At 44.2% G+C, this 18251-nt stretch overlaps 2 protein-coding genes across 4 annotated transcripts; one reads left to right on the top strand and one right to left on the bottom strand.

The window, feature by feature from the left end:
* Positions 1 to 1457: 1457 nt before the first annotated feature.
* On the bottom strand, positions 1458 to 12760 carry UBR7 (ubiquitin protein ligase E3 component n-recognin 7). Of its 2 annotated transcripts, XM_080396744.1 has the most exons (11): positions 12578 to 12760; positions 12306 to 12439; positions 11682 to 11742; positions 10021 to 10116; positions 8851 to 8904; positions 7515 to 7620; positions 6121 to 6305; positions 5404 to 5535; positions 4851 to 5013; positions 3891 to 3952; positions 1458 to 3060 (listed from the first exon to the last, which is right to left on the bottom strand). In XM_080396744.1, exons 1-11 carry the CDS (start codon positions 12749 to 12751, stop codon positions 2968 to 2970), a joined length of 1260 nt encoding a protein of 419 aa, XP_080252870.1. In that variant the 5' UTR covers positions 12752 to 12760; the 3' UTR covers positions 1458 to 2967. The 2 variants fall into 2 exon arrangements, with proteins under 2 accessions (XP_080252870.1, XP_080252869.1); XM_080396743.1 differs by lacking the exon at positions 3891 to 3952.
* Positions 12761 to 12948: 188 nt separating this feature from the next.
* Positions 12949 to 14660, top strand: GON7 (GON7 subunit of KEOPS complex; the record flags this gene model as incomplete). Of its 2 annotated transcripts, none has more annotated exons than XM_080396756.1 (2): positions 12949 to 13147; positions 13228 to 14660. In XM_080396756.1, 2 exons carry the CDS (start codon positions 12949 to 12951, stop codon positions 13344 to 13346), a joined length of 318 nt encoding a protein of 105 aa, XP_080252882.1. In that variant the 3' UTR covers positions 13347 to 14660. The 2 variants fall into 2 exon arrangements, with proteins under 2 accessions (XP_080252882.1, XP_080252881.1); XM_080396755.1 differs by having other exon boundaries at positions 13222 to 14660.
* Positions 14661 to 18251: the final 3591 nt, after the last annotated feature.

Below are 18251 nucleotides of genomic sequence, written 5' to 3'. Positions count from 1 at the left end.
ATACAGGCTATAAGGTGTGCTCCAACAGTCCTGGCTCTTAAAACTGGCAAGGTTTGCTGTTCCTTCTGGGGAAAAAAAAAAAGTGTACAATAACGCTTTGAACATCAAGGGTATGATACAAACCAGTGTAAGAAGAGGAAGTCAAGCTGCTTGAACAACCACCACTAATTTTATCAGAAAGGTGAAAATAAGCTCTAGCCAGAGCTCACTGAACTAACTGCCTGAGCAGTACCACTGTTAAAGGCAATAGGATTACTCATAGTCAAGGCTGCAGGACTTAGCCCTTCATCTAGGAAGTGTTTTATTTTCTCAGCAGAGCAGCTAGACAAAGACTCTCATTAAGCGCCCGCCATTCTCTCCCTGAGCTGCAGTTATCCTGCATCAACTGAATATTCATTACATCTCTCATAAAAACAACTGCTTCGCTACTTCAGAGAGATTAATCGGAGTTCAGAAGTGTGTTATCCAGCAGATCTTTAGTTTCACTTTGATGTACAACAGCAAAATGCTGCGGGTTCTGTCCTGCTGTCCAGTGGGGTGGGTGTGGGGAGAGAGCACCTGTATGGTCTTAATGTTAATTATTGGTACTTTCCCACATCCAGGAAAAGGAGTTTTAGGAGCACCTTCCTAAACTAGACTTCAATCTAACATTTATTGTTGGAGGCTTTCTGTTCATTTTGCTAACAGTCCTACCAACTCTGCTTGCTTTATAGAAGAGGGTGCCTCTGCCCTCGGGGAGCCTTTGGGAAGACAGCACAACCGCGCTGGAGAGGGGTGCGGGTTGGCTTCCCCCAGCTCTGTGGCTGTAGCACGGGTGCACGCCCAGAGCCGGGGCTGTTACACCTCCCTTGTGTGGAAATCACTTACTTGGGTCAGAAAACTTCCTGCAGCTGAACTCCTCCCTTGAGGTGACGCTGCTGTTTCCTTGAGCACAGCAAGTGGCGGGACTGAGCCTCGCTGCAGCGCTGCCGTGCACCACGGTAGCTGTTGCTGTTTTGTATACTTGGGGAGGGCAGTGCCGCTGGGGAAACCTGGGGTTTCTGTTCAGGGTGATGTGAGCAAAGAGGTGGGACCCAGGACAGCATCTGCCTTGGGGCACCTTCCCCCTGACACCCGACCCTTCTAGTGAATCTCATGCCGGAAACTAAACGCAGCAGAAATCGGCTTTTTCTCCTGCTCAAGGCTGTACTCACAAGCCCCCTGCCAGCTGTTGTTCCACACCTGGCTGCAATGGCATGGATCTCGGGGGGGGGGATGCAGAGGGCCAGCAACACGGGGCTTGGCTTGGCCCGGTGCTTGACTCTGCCCCCCTGGTGTGTCTTGGCCATGTGGCTCCCCAGTCATCTTCACCGCTCTGCCCTGGGGGGGTCTGGGTTGTGGATGGAAACAAAACACTACAGCAGCACATCAGAAAAAAAAAACCAAAAAAAAAAAACACTACCAAAACCAAGACAATGTAACTTGAACAGTTATTTAATTTTTAGATAGTGTAGTTAGATAGGTACAACTCCCCTAACAGCTGCTACAAAAAAAGCACATACAATACCCAGAGTTAAATGTAAAAGCAACTAGTCATCTCGCATGAAACAAACCAATGAACTGAGCCTCTATGCTAGAACTAACTATTGCAAATAAAAAGTGGTCCAAAACGATGAATAGGGAGAATGATAGATAAAGGTCTGATTTTTCTTCTCAAAAGCAGGATAATACCCCATGGTAAATCCTCCAACTACATAAAGCAGGAGTTAAAAATTAGAACTTCTTTACCCACAAACCCCAAAACATACTTTAAGAAAAACTAAAAACTACATTAGGCTCCAAACTTACGAAAAGTCAATATTTAATTGTAGCTAAGTGTAGATTAAGTCAGTGAAACATCTCCTGTTCCATTATTATCACAGTGATCATAAAAAGATCACACATCTCATACTGTAGCAAAATGTCAGGATGCTGCAGTGTTTTCAGGAACATTTATGAAGTAGAATTATTTGCAGTAGGCTAGTTTTTAAAATCAAAGCCCATTAGAAGTCCTGTGCCACCCCCACCTGATGCTTCATTTGTCATTTAGTACCTCCTCCTAGATATTGTTTATATTCTAGAGAGCGGATAAAGTTTGTATGACAATATTTTGCATGTAAAACATCACTGTACAATATCAGAAACAAAATTTTTGAATTTTATAAAACCAGAGAACATTCTGTTGCATCAACCTTAACCTATGGTTCCTCATTTCTCACCTGCCTAGGGAGCGCTGCCACAGCAGTACGTGAGCATGCACGCTGCCACAGCAGTACGTGAGCATGCACGCTGCCACAGCAGTACGTGAGCATGCACAAGTGCAGGGCTGTTTAGTGCACCTGATGCAACCAAGATGTTGGGAGGCAATTTCCCTGAACAGCCGTAACCAAAACACGTGCCTGCTTTACCCTTTAAAGAGCTGCGCCTCCCTCTGCGTGGTCAATAGACACATACTTTGTGCAGGGAGCCTTCACTAGTCGCTACACCCTAAAGAGATGACACAGAGCCTTTTAAAGCAGGAAAGCAGCGCGCTCCAGTCCTGCAAAGCACACTGGGGGGGTATTCCCTGCACTGTACAGAGGAGAGGGTGGGCAGGCAGACCCTCCCAGGCCGGGGTGCAACATACAGCTATAGGCACTAAAGTAAAACAGGTGAAAGGCTAAAGGGAATAAAGGGTGGCACGCTGTTCTTGTGCAAGGCGTCCTCTCCCTTGAGATGAGGCCAGCTTTCACAGGAATGCAAAGTCGATCAGTACTGAAACCCCTAGAAATGCAATGTACCTGTTAAGAGCACAATTTAGTCACTACAAATAAAGGAAGTATGAGACAAAATGAAGATGTTTCTTGGACAGCTGGATTTTGATGAGAAGCCAAATACTGAAGATGCCTCTTCTGTTTGCCAATGAATGTTGTTTTCCCAGTTGTCCTTTCAGACTCAAACCCTCTCAGTCTAACTACAGTAGTACTGCATCCTGTTAGTCCGTCTTCTTTTCCGTGACTGAAATTCTTCAAAGAAGTGCTGAATGTCTTCTCTTTTAACCACCTAGGGGAAGCAAGGTGAAACCCAATTTGTGACACAAGAATTTAATAAATTAAGCAATCCTTTTTTTTTTCTTGCACACATCCCACGTGCAAATACACAAAGCTTATACAAGCAAGTATCCTGAAACCTCCCTGATACAGCCAGCAAAACAGCCTGCCTGTTGTACCCAAAGGAGACAATTAATGCCCAGATCCTATTGTAAGAGGATACAGAGAAACAAGCTCCCCAAAGGCAGGATGAGCACATGCAGCAAAGCTCCTGATGGGATTTTTAATGGGCTTGACCATTGGCTTTTATCATCTGAAAAATTAAGGCAAAGCAAGATTTTCACTAGCTCACTTCAGACTCATTATGATATAACTAAGAATGGTAATTAGAAAATAAGCCAACAAAATGCATGTGTTGACTAACAGCAGCATGCAAATTCCTCCAGGAAAACAACTGACAAGACTGTTTGCCAGTATTCAGTCGGTCCTTACTCTTCTAAGGGTATAAATTCACTCTAAAAAAATCCATAAAGGTTAAGAGCTTTTTTCCAGCATACTTCTCCTAGAGCAACAGAAGTTCCATTTAAATTTAAGAACTAGTCTCAGTACTTTATAGACGGATTTCTGTAAGGTCCCTGTTACCTCTCAACAACGTCATTAAGGAAACACAACTTTTAAATTCCAATTAAATCAGGAATTTCTAATTTCTACTGCAGTGCCAGCAACTCCAAGAGACAGGAAAAAAAAATATTCTAACATAGCATCATAGTATTCAGCACCCACCCCTCAACAGTACTTTAAAACATATTTTCTGGCAAACGAATTCTGCAGGTTGCACCTTACCGTTCCCTCATCTGCAAATCTCCTGAGATAGTCAGTCAGTTCTGTCTTTAAATCATTGTATTCTGGATGGAGAAGTGAAAGCAAGGGAAAGAAGAAAAACAAGCAAACAAAAACAAAACAAGAAGATATCCAGCTTTAGTTTAACACTGGTTCAAGAAGACAACTTGTTCTACTTCCTCTTGCCATTTGTTTCATTTACGTGAGACAAATCTAGGTTTAAACTGGATTATAAATAATAATAAAGGCAAGTCCAGGTAAACATGAGCAGACAAATAATTTATCAGACTAGCCTATACAGTCCGAGTATCTGTTCGGGTTGATCTTCAGAGAAACGTACAGAAGTTCAGTGACTGAACTAGTACAATTGATTAAAAGCCTGCCCCTGCTCCCAACCTCCCGTTGCAAAAGCTCGCATGGGTCATGGTGGGAAGTCCCAGCCTGTGAAGCTCAGGACTGGGCAACTGTCCCCACCAGAGTGCAAACCCCTCACTCAGAGGAGGGAAACAAGGCTCCAGTTATAAAATACCCCAGTGCTGCCTTGTAGACATATCCTGCAGCAGAGCTTCCAGGGAGCACCCTGCACCACAGCTCCACAAGGCCACCGCGCCCCCAGGCAACAGGAGACTAGCAAACAGCAGTGCAGGGTAGGAGAAATAACCCAGACAGCTGAAGTGTAAATTAATGTTTAAATATTCACGTTACAAGAAATTACTATCAATACAATACCTAAGATGTTAAACAGGGAAAAAGTTCCCGCACCATCTAGTTCCTTGACCTACATTAAAAGAAGACAAACTTCTCTAGAGTAATCCTGATGGAGGCACGCAATCTGTCATGCAGTCTTCTACGTGTCACTTCAAAAAAAGTCTGACATCACACGGCAAGACCCGATACTAATCTTTTATCGAAACTGTTCAGTTCAAGTGTTAAGGCAAATTCTAAAAATGAAGCTGTATTTACCACAGATGAGTTCTACTTGCTGGACTCTGTTCATGCTGTTAAGGGTGTCCATTAAAGGATCTCTCCTCTCTGTTTCTTGGTCACTGGTACCTTTATTTTCATAAGCCAAGACAGTGTCACATTCATCTGTCAGGAACTGCACTTCAAGCTCCGAATACATTTTCTGAAGAATAAAGTAAAATTTACTTCTGCATTATAAAACTTCTCAGATGGTGATGCTCTTCCCCAATCCTTTTTGTGTTCAGTATCACAAACAGCAACAACAAAAACAATCTGTATTTTGCATCCAGCATTTCAGACATCTCCTGGTAAGGACTTCCAAAGCAATATTGGATTTAAGCAGCAAAGAAAATACAAATGTTTAGAAGTTCCTTCATGCTGTATTAATTCCAAAGGATTCAGTGTGTTTTAGCGGGGGTGTGGTTAGGTGTTTATATGCAGAGTTAAGAGCATTTACATAGATTTTATCCACCATGAAGCTTCTCTTCAAAGATTGTTTGAGACCTCCCGGCCTCTGCCACATCAATGATCATAACAGAGAGAAAATACCTACCAAACAGTCTTCACAGGTGCATAATTTGCTTCTCCAGTTCGATGGCCAAAAGGTGGCAGTATCTTTTATTAAAAATTGCTTGCTTTGGAGTTCTTTCAGCTTGCAGACTGGCTCCTCACTCTTAGTAATTACCTGAATTAAAATGAGAGTATTCAGTGCTCTGTCGTGTCACTCCAAATACACTCTGCTCTATCCAGCCCAGCATGTCATTTTCCCTATGTAAGGTTTTCCTTTTGTCTCAGACACATTTATTTCTACAAACAACTCACATTACCATTTCACGCACATGAGGATTCTGATGTGGTTTTAGCACTTCCCACTGGAAATTTCAGTAGAAGTGTACTGCAATAGCCATAAATGTGTAAGGAATTAGAGCTGGACTATCCTACAAATGCAGCCACAATGCATAATACCCCTGCATCAGAACAAACTCGGAGGTTACCTCAGCACCAAGGCCAGGTGGCTGACAGGAAGAGATGGATCTAACCTATCTGCAAACAGATGTTACACCCTTGTCACCCACTTCTACAATCACGTTCCACAGCCTACACTGTGCTCCATAGAGACCGCGTGTTTGAAGTGTCAGCGACTGAACAGGAGCACAGAAACAGACTGAAAGCATTTACCTCTCCACAGAACCTACACAGAAAGAGGTGGGCTTTACTTCACCGGTCATCATTATGAAATGCAGAGGACAGAAAAGGCAGCACGTTTTACCTCTGTACAGGCAGACCCAGAGCTAGTGGATGGTTCATTAAACTGTTCTGTTTGCTTTTCCTCCTTCGTTTCTTCACGTTCTGCTCCACTTTCTTTTTTTATTTCTTTTTTCTGCTCTTCACTTTCCTCAACCTTCAAGACAATCCCTTCATCTTCACGGGAGTTCACTTTGGTCAAAGCAGGAACTGGAAGATACATACCCACGTAAATGAACATACGGTGCCAGACAACATACAGGCTACCACAGACATTCTCTCTGCTTTACACTGCAGTGTCAAAAGGCACCTAGATCGCCTCATACACTGCAGAGCCCGGACACTCTACAGCTGTCCAAAGACAGTCACCTAGGTATACAAAGAAACTGCTTCCTCTCTCACCATAGCCTTCTCCATCTCTCATATTCCTATGCTAAAATATACTGCTTCCTAAAATCTAAGCCCTAGAAGAGCGAAAAGAGTATCACAATTTGAGATAGTTCTGTACTAAGATGCTTGTCCTTGGCACCCCTTGATAGATATTGCAGGCTCAGTAGCTGTCGTGCACTTTTTTGCTGACTCTGTGTCAGAGTCCTTCATTTGCTCCAGACACACCCCCCAAAAAATCACCACCTCCTTATTTAAAAGAAGTTTTTCTTTCGATATCAATTCAAATGTGTGCCCATTGACACAGCTGGTTAAAAGGAGGAAAACCAAAAACAAAGAAAAAAACCCCATCTTGTACTGTATTTGCATTGGAAGGAAGAGAACTGCAGGTAGGCCAGCTTGGAATCCTTAAAATTACCATTGAAATTTCTAGCACTAGACCAATCACCAGATAATATAGGCAACATTTAGGAGACTATGTAAAACCAGCTCCTTCCACAGAAATCAAGTTTTCTACCCTTTTGCTCTGCAGAGACTACATAGCAGACAGAGGCCTGGTGCAACCACAGGGAACACATGTCCTGAGCACAGCCCCAGCTCTACTCAAAATAAGGCTTTACACATTCATTTCAGGTCACTCTATCATTCACTCTTTGCTGCTCAGAGCCTCTTAAATTCAGCTGTTTGCCTCAATGCTTTCCTTAGGAAGGCTCTTCAGTTCTTTGATCCAGTTTAGAAATTAAGTTCCTCAAGACAAGTACTAAATCTTCATCCATCTATGTGCTAGCACATCCTTGCTAAAATAAGTAAGAGTGAGCACCACAGAATTAAGTTTAGGAACAAGAACTGCATTTTAATATTTTTTTTACAGAACAGTTACTGCAGCCCCACGTATTTCACAGCTGAAAGCTACTGTCCAATATAATGAGGATCATTTCTCCAACCACTTCAGCAGTATTACTTCGTTAATCAACCACACACGAGAAATACATGCTAACAAAATATTGGCTCAGATATCTTAATTTTCTTTACCTGCTAATTGCGATGCATAAGCCCACAGGAAATGGCAGCGATTCATGCAGGCTTGGCATACCATTTCATGGAAGTCTCCACTTTCAGGGGGAACTGCACCAAGATGCTATCAAAAAGAAACAAACACGCAGCAGTGAAGCATTCGCTGCAATAACAGAGTCTGCTCTAGGTTTAGAGGAAGTAAAATGTCAACTGTCATCCCATTTTCAGCACAAGCATACACTCCTTGCATCCCATTTTCAGCACAAGCATAAACTTCCTATAATGATTATCAGTATAACTTATAGACTGGAAAGAGCTGATAAAAATTCCAATGAAAAAAAATTTAAATAATTCTCTATTTGTCTGCAGCCCTTTATGCCTTCTACATACCCAGAAATCTCACTGCTATCTTTTATCTCCTTTCTAAATGATATTCTTCTAAACTGCCCTAAACATAGGACAGGTGAAGATACCTCTTGCACACTGCAAATTTAAACTCTTAAATAACTTTTTATGATTGCTTCCTTATGTGTAAGAGACTGTTAAGTCTTCACATTGATCACTTACTGACCTTGAGAAGAATTAGGTCCCAAAGTCCGTCACAAACTGGTGAGAACTATTTAGGCAATTAAAAGCGCTCAGCAGCTTTCTTTTGAAAAGCATTCTTGCAAAGCTCACAGTATGCAGCATAACATTCTTCATACATACATTTACAAAAAAGAATCATAGAGTTTATCTACAGAACGCATTAAAAAAAAAAATTGGCTTCAGTTAATTCTTTGAACCTGCAGCTTCAAACATGGAATTTCATTCATGCCCTTCAAGGCACAAGAGGCTGAATCCTAAATGCTTACACCTTAAGTAGGGCACTCACTGAAGTGCTGAGCTGCTTTTAAAAGATTTCCCTAAAGTTCATAATCAGGAACTAACAGCACAGTTTGTTCCTTGCTACGTAAAGGAATTACAGTTCAAAAAGCATTCTTTTGAATGAAGAACTATTCAGGTGGTTGATAACGATGTGCCTCAGAGCAAGAATCTTTTCCTCACTGATTTTACTGATTATAACTGTCTCTTTACCTGGAAAATTCTAAAGTTATTGTTTTATTCTGTAGCAGTAACCTTCAAAAAGGTAGAACTCTTGCTATTTTTTTTTGGGGGGGGGGGGGGGGGGGACGGGGACTAGAGCATACAGCAGTGCAAGATTCAACTTTCAATATTTCTTCAGATAGAATGAAAAGAGTAATAATCTTTTGAGAATTACGGCAAGCCTTCCCAAGTAAGAATAACCATACAGACTTAACGAACTAACTTATTTCTATGCAAATGGAAATTCTACTACTTATAGTTTCCTTACCCTTCCATGGAACCAGTCTTCACAAACTATGCATTGGATCATCTCATCTGGAATCTAGATGAACGGTCATATTGTTAGCATTAATAGCGACCTCCAGAATCTTTCACAAGCCTCAAACTACAGTATTTTGCAAAGCCTGCTCAAGTGAATTGCATTTCCCTCTTTACTCGCCCACAGGGAGCTGCCATTAATAATTAGTTACTGCTTCATTAGTCAGTTTGCTTCCCTGAAGTTCAATAGCATATGTAATTTGTCTTATTATCAGGACTGTGGAAGTTTCCATTTATTATTACAAAACTAGTTTTGCCAGAAGAGCAAGGCATCCTCACACAAAAGAGCTGATAAAAGTAACTACATTATTGGTATCTTTCTTCCTGTAAACAGCAATGCACGAACAGGCAGCTTAGCAAAAGAAAGATATTGATAATCATCTCATCAGGTTTATATAGGAATGCCAGAATCCTAACTTAACTGTCCACAATGCAGTACAGTACAAACTGCTTTGTTATGAAACAATTATTAATGATTTCTTTAGAAATGTTTAGCTATCTCTGAACTTCAGAGAGTTGAGTTTATAAAATACTTCTTTGGATTTGAAAGACTTGCGCCTTCCTTATTCTTTAAAACACCTAACTTCCAGGACTGCAAACAACAGTGTGTGTGTACAAACCAGCCGGTAGATTTTAGTACTTCAGGCAGAGAGAAAGTGTTCTGGCTACCATAATGGAAAACTAAAGCCAGTGCTACAGGACAGACTCTTCCCATCCCAGAAGCCTTGTCAGAGCACTGTTGCAGGTAGGAGGAAGCAGAGTCTGGTCTCTCCTAATGCATTTGCTTGCCACGTCTCTCAAGATGATGATAAGAAACTCACTCCCTAAGGGAACTCTGTAACTTTAGAGAGAGAAAAGCAGACAGAACTGCGGTAGCATTTTGTCCAAATGATGATTTGTCCTCCTCATCTGTCTTGAAGGCATAAACATATCCTACTATTTAAAAAAGAACTGATAAAGTAATTACCTCATACAGCACATGACAACCAAAAGCAATACGGAACCTAAGATTTCTTAAAGCAGGCTCTTCCCTGCAAAGCATCTTAGCAACCACCCTTTGCACATTACTTTGCATAAATACCATCTATATATGATTACTACTGGGTTTTGTGTTTCTTACCTCATCTTCAGGATCAGGATAAGGTCTTTTACAAGTACAGTATAATCCATAGAAATTGTCATTATACTTATTTCCTGAATTCACCTTCCCCTTTTCCTATGGGGAAAGGAAAAAGATGTCTCAATAAACAATGCAGTGAAGGACAGAAAAAAGAAAAGAACTATTATCTAGAAAAAAACAACTCCTGTTCCACTGTAAATTCCTAAAGGCAATCACTATACTCATCAGCTTCAAGATCCAAAAGGAAAGATACTATCTAGACATCTATTCTATACAGTGAGCAGCACACAGGGCATGTCAAGAATAGTGAAGTTCAAAAGGAAAGAGAAAAAAGTCTTTCCACATTTGTAACAAATGCCAACCATGGTGTTTGTCAAGCTACTGCTATTCTAAAACAATATAAGAGTTTTGATCGCCAAACACGCCTGCCTGCTGCCATTATAGCAACATCTGTAGATTTACTGTGCATCTTCCCCTCCATATTTTTTTTAAACATCCAGACTGTGATCCAAACCCAACTTTGTTTCATTTAACCACTGAGCTTCCACTAAATTCGTATCATATAAGCCTCACTCTACAGGAGAGGATTATCTAAATTACAAAACATGCTGAATTAAATTCTATCACATGTAATCCCACTAAAAAAACAAAGCTAATACAGTTGCAGCCACAGGGCTTCACAACTGCACAAGTCGCAGCCTAAGACCACCACTGGCCCCTGGAGGAACAGCTGTGACCATTTACAATGTTACCATAAAAAGCTTTCTACCACTTTTCTGACAAAGGAAGAATGGATAATGCAGTCACCCAGCCTCCATGAAGTCAGCCAGACAAACAGACACATGCTGAAGGTCACTTAACCTATACAGTTTATTTTGCAGTAAACTGAAAGAAGAGGCACAACCACATGATCTGCTGTGTTGACTCAAATGAGAAACAATAACATCTTAAAATTGTCACAGGTGTCTCTGTAGGGAGTACTGGACTGTCGCCCTAGGCTGACTAGCTCCGGATCCGCCCCCATTGTGCCAGAACAAAATGGGCATATGCAAAACCACTGGCCGTTTCTACATTTGGACTTACCACCCTGGGAGCAGCACTGCAGACAAGGCTGCTTCCTATCACTGCTTCCTAGAAGACTACCAACTACTTGACGAGTCCAAAACACCCGGCAAGTACAAAAGCACAGGGAGCTTCACACAGTAGAAAACTATGCCAGCAGTAGGCTGTGGTGAGAAGCTATCAAAAAAGACCAGAGCACTAATGCCACCACAAAGAAGGGGAGAGAACCATCCCTCTGACAGCAGGACAACCTTAAATTTCCTTCATGCACCTGCACACCCACACCCAAAAGGCTCTGCAGCCAGCTTAAAGCTAATGAGATGTATTAGTGCAGGCACCACAACACATTCCTGGCATTACGCTGAGCACTGACGTAGAGCTGCTGCATTCACGGATAACAAGGATCAAATGTTCTCTCTCCTGGCAACATTTCCCTTCAGTCCCTCAACAGTCACATCTCCTGCTGCAATACTCCCACCTTGTTTAACTTGCTGGGAAAAGCAGAGGCATCACATGAGTCAGCACCGGCTGAGGAACACACCAGCCTCCCAAGACTGTTATTTTGATTCTGAATGTACGAAACCTATGCCTGAACTTACTGGGAGTAACTTGCACTGCAGATTTTTGAACTTGCTGTTTCCACAGTCACAGCGAAAGTTCCTGGAAAGAAAAACACAGCACTTCAGGTTTTTTATTAACTGAAAACAGATTAGGTTTTGTGTTTATAACAACTCCCGGCAGTTTATCTGCAGACACAAAAATACCGTGGCAGCTATTTCAACAGCATCAGTCAGAACCGCCGAAAGGGCCTTGCAGCTTTACCCCCCCACGCCGTGTTCCCGGCAGGTCTCGGCTAGCGCCACCGCTTGCCAGGGCGCTCGGGCGGGAGGCCGCAGCGGCGCGGCTAACCCCGGCGCGGCTCACCGCACTCGCAGGGAGCCTGAGGCGGCTCGGCTCCCAGGCGGGACCCGGCGGGCGGTTAAGCCCCACGGCGGCGGTTAAGCCCCCGTCCCCCGCGCAGAGCCCCGCGCTGTCCCTCACGCAGCGCTGCCGTGCCGGGCGCCCGGGGAACAGGGGCTCCTCACGGACCTCCGCCCACACGGCCCGCGCAGGGAGTCGCGGCGCCCGCCCCGCCGCGAGCCGCCCCCGCCCCCCGCCGCGCACGCGCGCGCGCTTCCCGCCGCCGGGACGGGCACGCGCCCGCGCCCGCGCCCCCGCCGTACCTCTTGGTGTAGAGCTCGAAGAGGCGGTGGGTGCCGTGGCACTCGTAGCTGCAGGCCAGGCAGATCCCCGCCGGCTCCCCGCCGGGCGGCGTGCAGGTGCTGCAGGCGTACAGCGCCTGCCTCTTCACCGCGCCCTGCGGGGCGACACCGGCTCAGGCTACGGGGGCCGCCGGGGGGGGTCCCGGCCCCGGGCGGCCCCGCCCCCGCGGCGCCCCGCCCCGCCCCCCGGCCCTGCTCCGCCCCGCCCCCCGCGGCGGCGGCCCCGCCCCCACCTGGGAGTAGCTGCAGCGCTCGTGGTCGCTGCCCCCCAGCACGGCCCGCGCTTCCTTCTCGAGCTCCTCGTTCTCCGCCAGCACCTCCGCCAAGGAGACCACGGGCTCCTCCCCGCCGCCCCAGCAGCCGCCGCCCGGCTCGGCGCCCTCCGCCGCCGCCGCCGCCGCCTCCATCGCCGGGACGCGAGGCCGAGGGAGAGCCGAGGCGGGAAGCACGCGGCTGAGGCACCAGGGGGCGCCAGAGCGGAAGCGGAACTGCGCGCCCCACGTGACCGGGGCCGCGCGTTCACGCGGCAGGCCGGCGGCGGGCACGTGACCGGCGGGCGGGGCGGGGCGCGGGCCGCGCGCGCTTCCGGCCGGGCGGCGGCGGCATGGAGCTGGTGGCGGAGCTGAAGGGCCGCGACGGGCGGACGCGGTCGGTGCGGGTGCCGTGCCCGGCGGAGGAGGACGAGGGCGAGCAGCTGCGCGGGCTGCGGCGCGGTCTGGCCGAACTGCAGCAGCGGGTGGCGGAGCTGCTGGCGCCCCTGGTGCAGGAGGAGAGAGAGGCGGCAGGCGGCGGTGGGCCGCGCGGTGAGTGGCGGCCGGCGGGGGTGGGCGGGGGCCCCGGGTCAGCGCTCACCCGCGCCCCGCCTGAACCCTGGCAGGTGAAGCCGAGGACGACGACGACGACGACGACGAGGAGTTGGAAGATGAAGATGAGAACTGCACCGACGCGAAGGCGAGCGCCGAGGACCCGCCGCCGAAGCGGACGAAGGTCCAGCAGCCCTGAGCCCGGCCTCGGGCGCCCTGCGTAGGCCTGGAAGGGCCACAGGCAGCCCCGGGTGCGGTGTCCCGGCGGGGCAGGGGCTGCCCGTCTTCGGGAGGTGACATGGCCACCCCGCTGCTGTTTTAGCACGGAGGCCTTAGGAGAGGATGCGCCTTGGTGTCAGTGGGGTGTGGCTTGCAGGGTACCAGCCTTAGGTCGAGAAGAGGTTTTAGCAAACAAGCTAAGAAATATGAAACTGTTCTTGCAAGTCTTCTGACTGCTACGCTTTTAGTGACTTTTGCCAAGTCATTCTTTTCTCATGTGACTTAAACTTTTAAGATAAAGTAATAAAATCTATAAAGATGTACTTTGTCAGGTATGATCTTAAGATGGTAACAGATAACTTTCATTTGTATGGAGAGAGAGCAAGAGAAGACCACTACAGTATTCAAAATTAAAAAAAAAAACAAACAGTTAGGACTGTTTCCATTCCTGAACAGCCCTACAAGAGCCCTGTACAGTCCTGCTATGGAAGGTTATTTTTGCCTGGCATCTGAAAGCTGTAGTCACACATCAATTGAGTATCTTCCTGGAAAAGAGCATAGACAACATAGGTAGAAAAAGTTGGGAATCTTGGTTTCAAAAAATCCTCAATTTTTTTTGACAGCCAAGGAAGTGACAAGCCAGCATGTGTCTTTGAAGTTCCACATTTAAAAACCTGCTATCTGTCCTAAGCCTGTTTGTGGTAGGCTTATTTGGTAGCTAAGTCAAAAAAAGCAAACATCACAGCTTTATAGTCTATGCAGAACTGTCAACATTGCCTAAAAGTAAGAAAAAACTTGGGTCAGAAACTGGGGAAAATGTAGTAGGGTTCTACACTGATTGCTGTAGTTTAAGAGGGTGAGAAAGTAAATACTAGGGTAACAGCTCAGAGCACATTATGTGTAACAGTTCTTGGCTGTATACCCTATTCCTCTGCTAAGGTAGTTTTTCTTTCTAATGATTATAATGCAGCATGTGGAATGTCATCAAGGGTAACAGATGCTTCTGGCAAGGGGAAAGTTGTCAATGCTTGTATGTTACTTTAATTCCCAGGTTTTTTTAGGTGCATGCTTCTGTGAACAGGCATAAAATGTTCTTGAGAGCCAGTCCATAAAGCTTACTGTGGAGCCTGAGGGTCAAGTTTAGCAGAAATAACTTGATTTAGTAGAGTGAAAAGCTTTTTATTTTTCTCCTCATGTGTTCCACTGGTATAGTTTGTGTATTATGGAAACTGAACAAATCTTGAGATTTGTGTACAGAGGACAAAGTGTCAGAATAAACAATGAATTTTTATGAGCACAAAGTTATCTGTGTTCACTTGAAATGTGAGTGTGTGTGTTGAAAATGAGGTCCAGTAAACATTTTCAATATTGTTATGTACTCTTATTCTAAGAAATTCACACTCATTTTTCTATTAGCAGGTATGACAGAGGATAACAGGCGAAAAAAACAACTCTGAAGCCTAGGGGCTTTAGCTGCTGAGGACCTAGGGTGAGGGGAAAATTACACAAATTCTGATCTCTTGTCAGACTGGAAAATCATAAAGTGATAAAATACTTAAGCGTTTTAGGGTAGATAATTTATTGGAGGAAGTGGTTTATCAAAATGGAAAAGGCAACACTTGGTACAAAAAACCCCCAGCCTGATAACGTTATCAGAAAGTGTTGACATCTTTTATAAGCCCTGTTCTGCAGCCCTGGAAGCTTGTAGAGCTACATTTGAAAGTCGTGTTTTCCCTTCCTGCCCCCCACTACAGTCCTAAACACTCTCAACAACGATGTGAACTGTGGAATAGCTAACAAGCAACATTTAACATTAGGCATGAATTTGTGGCCTTATATATAAACTTTGTGTGAATAGACCTGAAGTTTTGTGCCTATGATGTGCCAGTGGACTAAAGCAACAAACCCTAACTTTACCAGTGTGGGAGCAAACACAGGTAATGGCAATTTTTTTTTTCTGTTAACCTGGACACAGTAACACAGTGCACCTGAGCTCCAGATAACATCAATGAGCATTGGGTCAAGAACAACCATTCACGTTTTGCCTTTAAAGAAGCATTTCTACTCCTCATTGCAGCCACAAAAACTTAAAACAATGAAAAGGGTACTAAAGCTTCAGGAGGCCCTTAATAATTCTAACCTGTACGTTTGCTTGTGTCAAGTGCCCTAGCTCAACAGCTAACTTCATTTTTCTGAAGAGTTGCTGTAAGGTAACTAGGCACAGAAAACTTTAGTGTGATGATGATGGGTTTGTTCTTTGTTGTTGGGGGTTTTTTTTCCCTTTCCCCCCTCCATGTGTTTTAGGACCTACCTTACAGCTGTGTTCTGAACCCCTCCTGGGGAGCCCCTTTCTCCCCCAAAAGCACTTGCAGTCTCCTACTTCTTGTACTGTCTGTCTTGCCAAACAACTGGGAAAAGGTACAGGGGGCAACAGAGAACCAGCTGGTGCTGCTCACTGGTTGCGGCACCCTTTTTCCAAGCAACCAAGCACACAAGTCAGTGAAGCATACAGTTTTTCCATGGCTGTGGAAGAGGCTCCAAAATTTTCTGAAGACAGAAAAACTTACAAACCAAAAGTGTGCAATAAGCTGTACAAAGCTGTCCTAGAGGATAAAGGTTTTACACAAGTCCGCTATGGCCCCTGCATTTTAGGTACAGTAGATAAGCCTCACTGGAAGGAAGATGGCATACTCTTCACCTCAGAGAATGCTGGTGCTTTTGTACCTTAACCAAACTTCAGGCTGGCACAAAACAAGCCATTAACCACACCTATGCTGCTCAGTATAGTTTGTATGTCTTACTAACAGACTTTAGTCTTACCAGCCAGAGGGAACTAGATGTGTTTCCTTATCAATAAAGGGGGAGAACACTGGTATGTTTCTATTAAAAGAGTAGAAGTGATACTACATTAAATTCTTGGTAGTATTTAAATGAGAACCAACTACTTTTACTAGTTGCAAAACAGAAAAGCAAGAATCTCAAAGCAAGTCTCCTTCACACAGACTGGGATTATATGACATACTCTATTGTTAGTGCTCTGAAGCACTGAATTTGCTGGTTTGAACAGCTCCAAGGCTAAAATTCACAAACGAATTTAAAAGGTTGCAGTGTTCTGTGTTTAAAAGAATCACAATCACAAATACAATCACAAGTATATTAGGCACGCAGATGGTTCTATGAGGTAAAGGGGGCAATCCCATTATGCCAAATAATCAGGGCATTGTCTAAAAGTGCAAGACCTTTCCTAATTCCTGGGAAGGAGAGACTCATTTTCACGATTTTCATTAAAGGGGTTTGAATGTGATTCACCTGTTATAGCCCCTGTGTAATTTATACTCATTCTAGCTTAAAAGTTAATTTATACACAAGCTACTACAGATACCGGATTCTCTCTAAAATACACACTATTTTGGCAGTTAGGCCATAAATAATGTATCATGGGACTCAATATATGGTAACTAGGTTAACACTCAACAGCGTAAACAACTGAGCAGTGGTTTTGGGCACATTCACTAACCAAAACTACTGGGCTAGTCACAGGCTTTGAGGACTGAGAGTTGAGCAGAAGTACCTTCTTGTGCTTGTAGCACGCTCTTTCCAGAAGAAAGATGTATCATAGGGCGAGCTTTAAGGAGAGATGAGACAGTTCTTAAAATAAACTACCTGATAAAGTTACTAAACTGCTTTCATGCATTAGCTCATGTGTGGAAAAGGTTCTCGTCCAAGACTGGCACATGACAAGCAATATTTTTTAGAAATTAATAGATTAATAGAGAACATCCTTTTAAGACATCAATGGACCGGGCAAGAGAAAATAAGGTGAGTTAATAGGTATCCTGCACAAACACAGAAGTTTTGTTCCAAGGATAAGTCAATCCTCATTTTTAATTAAAAAACCTAAAAAAAAAAAATCAAGCTTGCAGTTCCACTTCACTGCTGGAAGAAATGTGTCATAAGGAACACATTTTATTGCAACTTATGTCCAAGTTTGAAGGGCTGTAGCCTGAAGTTATGCTCTTCACTGGATCCACTCTCCCCATCACAGGAACTGAAGAACTGGCTCAGAAGCACTTAAAAACGCAGCAGGTATTTTCCTGAGATTGTAAGGGACTGTTTGGTGGAGATCAAAGAGCTAATGAAACTAACACCCTGACTGCCCAAGAGTGATGCTCAAGCACTCTGACAAAAGCTTTATCTTGTGACACAAACACAATAAAAAGAAATCTAGGATAGGTGGCACAGAGATTAATATTAACCAACCTTATGTTACAGCTACTCACTTTCTTGGCAGAAAATTAAAACACTAAATGATTGCTATGCTGGTAGAGGTTAGCAATCTTCTGAGGACTTAATTACCACCTCTATTACTACAGCTTCTTCTTTAGAAAGCTCTTCAAGATCATGTCTGATCTAACTCATTTTAAGTTAAAAGAGTATGAGTAAAAATATCTTTCCTACCCTTAAGTTGAAGTTGTAGCGATTCATCTTTGCTGCCCCCTCAGTAAAAAGAACTAAATAGATTTTTATGAGCAAGTTCAGTACAAGCTAGTCTCACATCTTTTTTTAATGCTGTTGCTGTAGAAACAGATTTACACTATTATGTCATTTATGATCAAGATCTAATTGAGAGGTTCTGTAGCCTTTAAAGTAGTTGTAAAACTTGTTTGAGCTCAGTTATTGCAAAAGCTTGTAGATTATGTCAATTTGTGTTGCAGGCAGTTATCTTCTGTGACCGAGAACTAATTGGCCTTGACACTATTTACAAATCTTCATGATAATCAACCTTAGAAGTTATTTTGCTACTTCTTTTAAAAGACTACAATAAAAAAACAAATTTAATGATCAATTTTTATGGCCTTCTTTTATTTACTCTGTAAGACTTCAC

The sequence above is a fragment of the Falco punctatus genome (assembly GCF_963210335.1).
Source record: "Falco punctatus genome assembly, chromosome: 7".
In the NCBI taxonomy this organism is placed as follows: domain Eukaryota; kingdom Metazoa; phylum Chordata; class Aves; order Falconiformes; family Falconidae; genus Falco; species Falco punctatus.
This window is presented reverse-complemented; position numbering and strand designations above follow the sequence as displayed.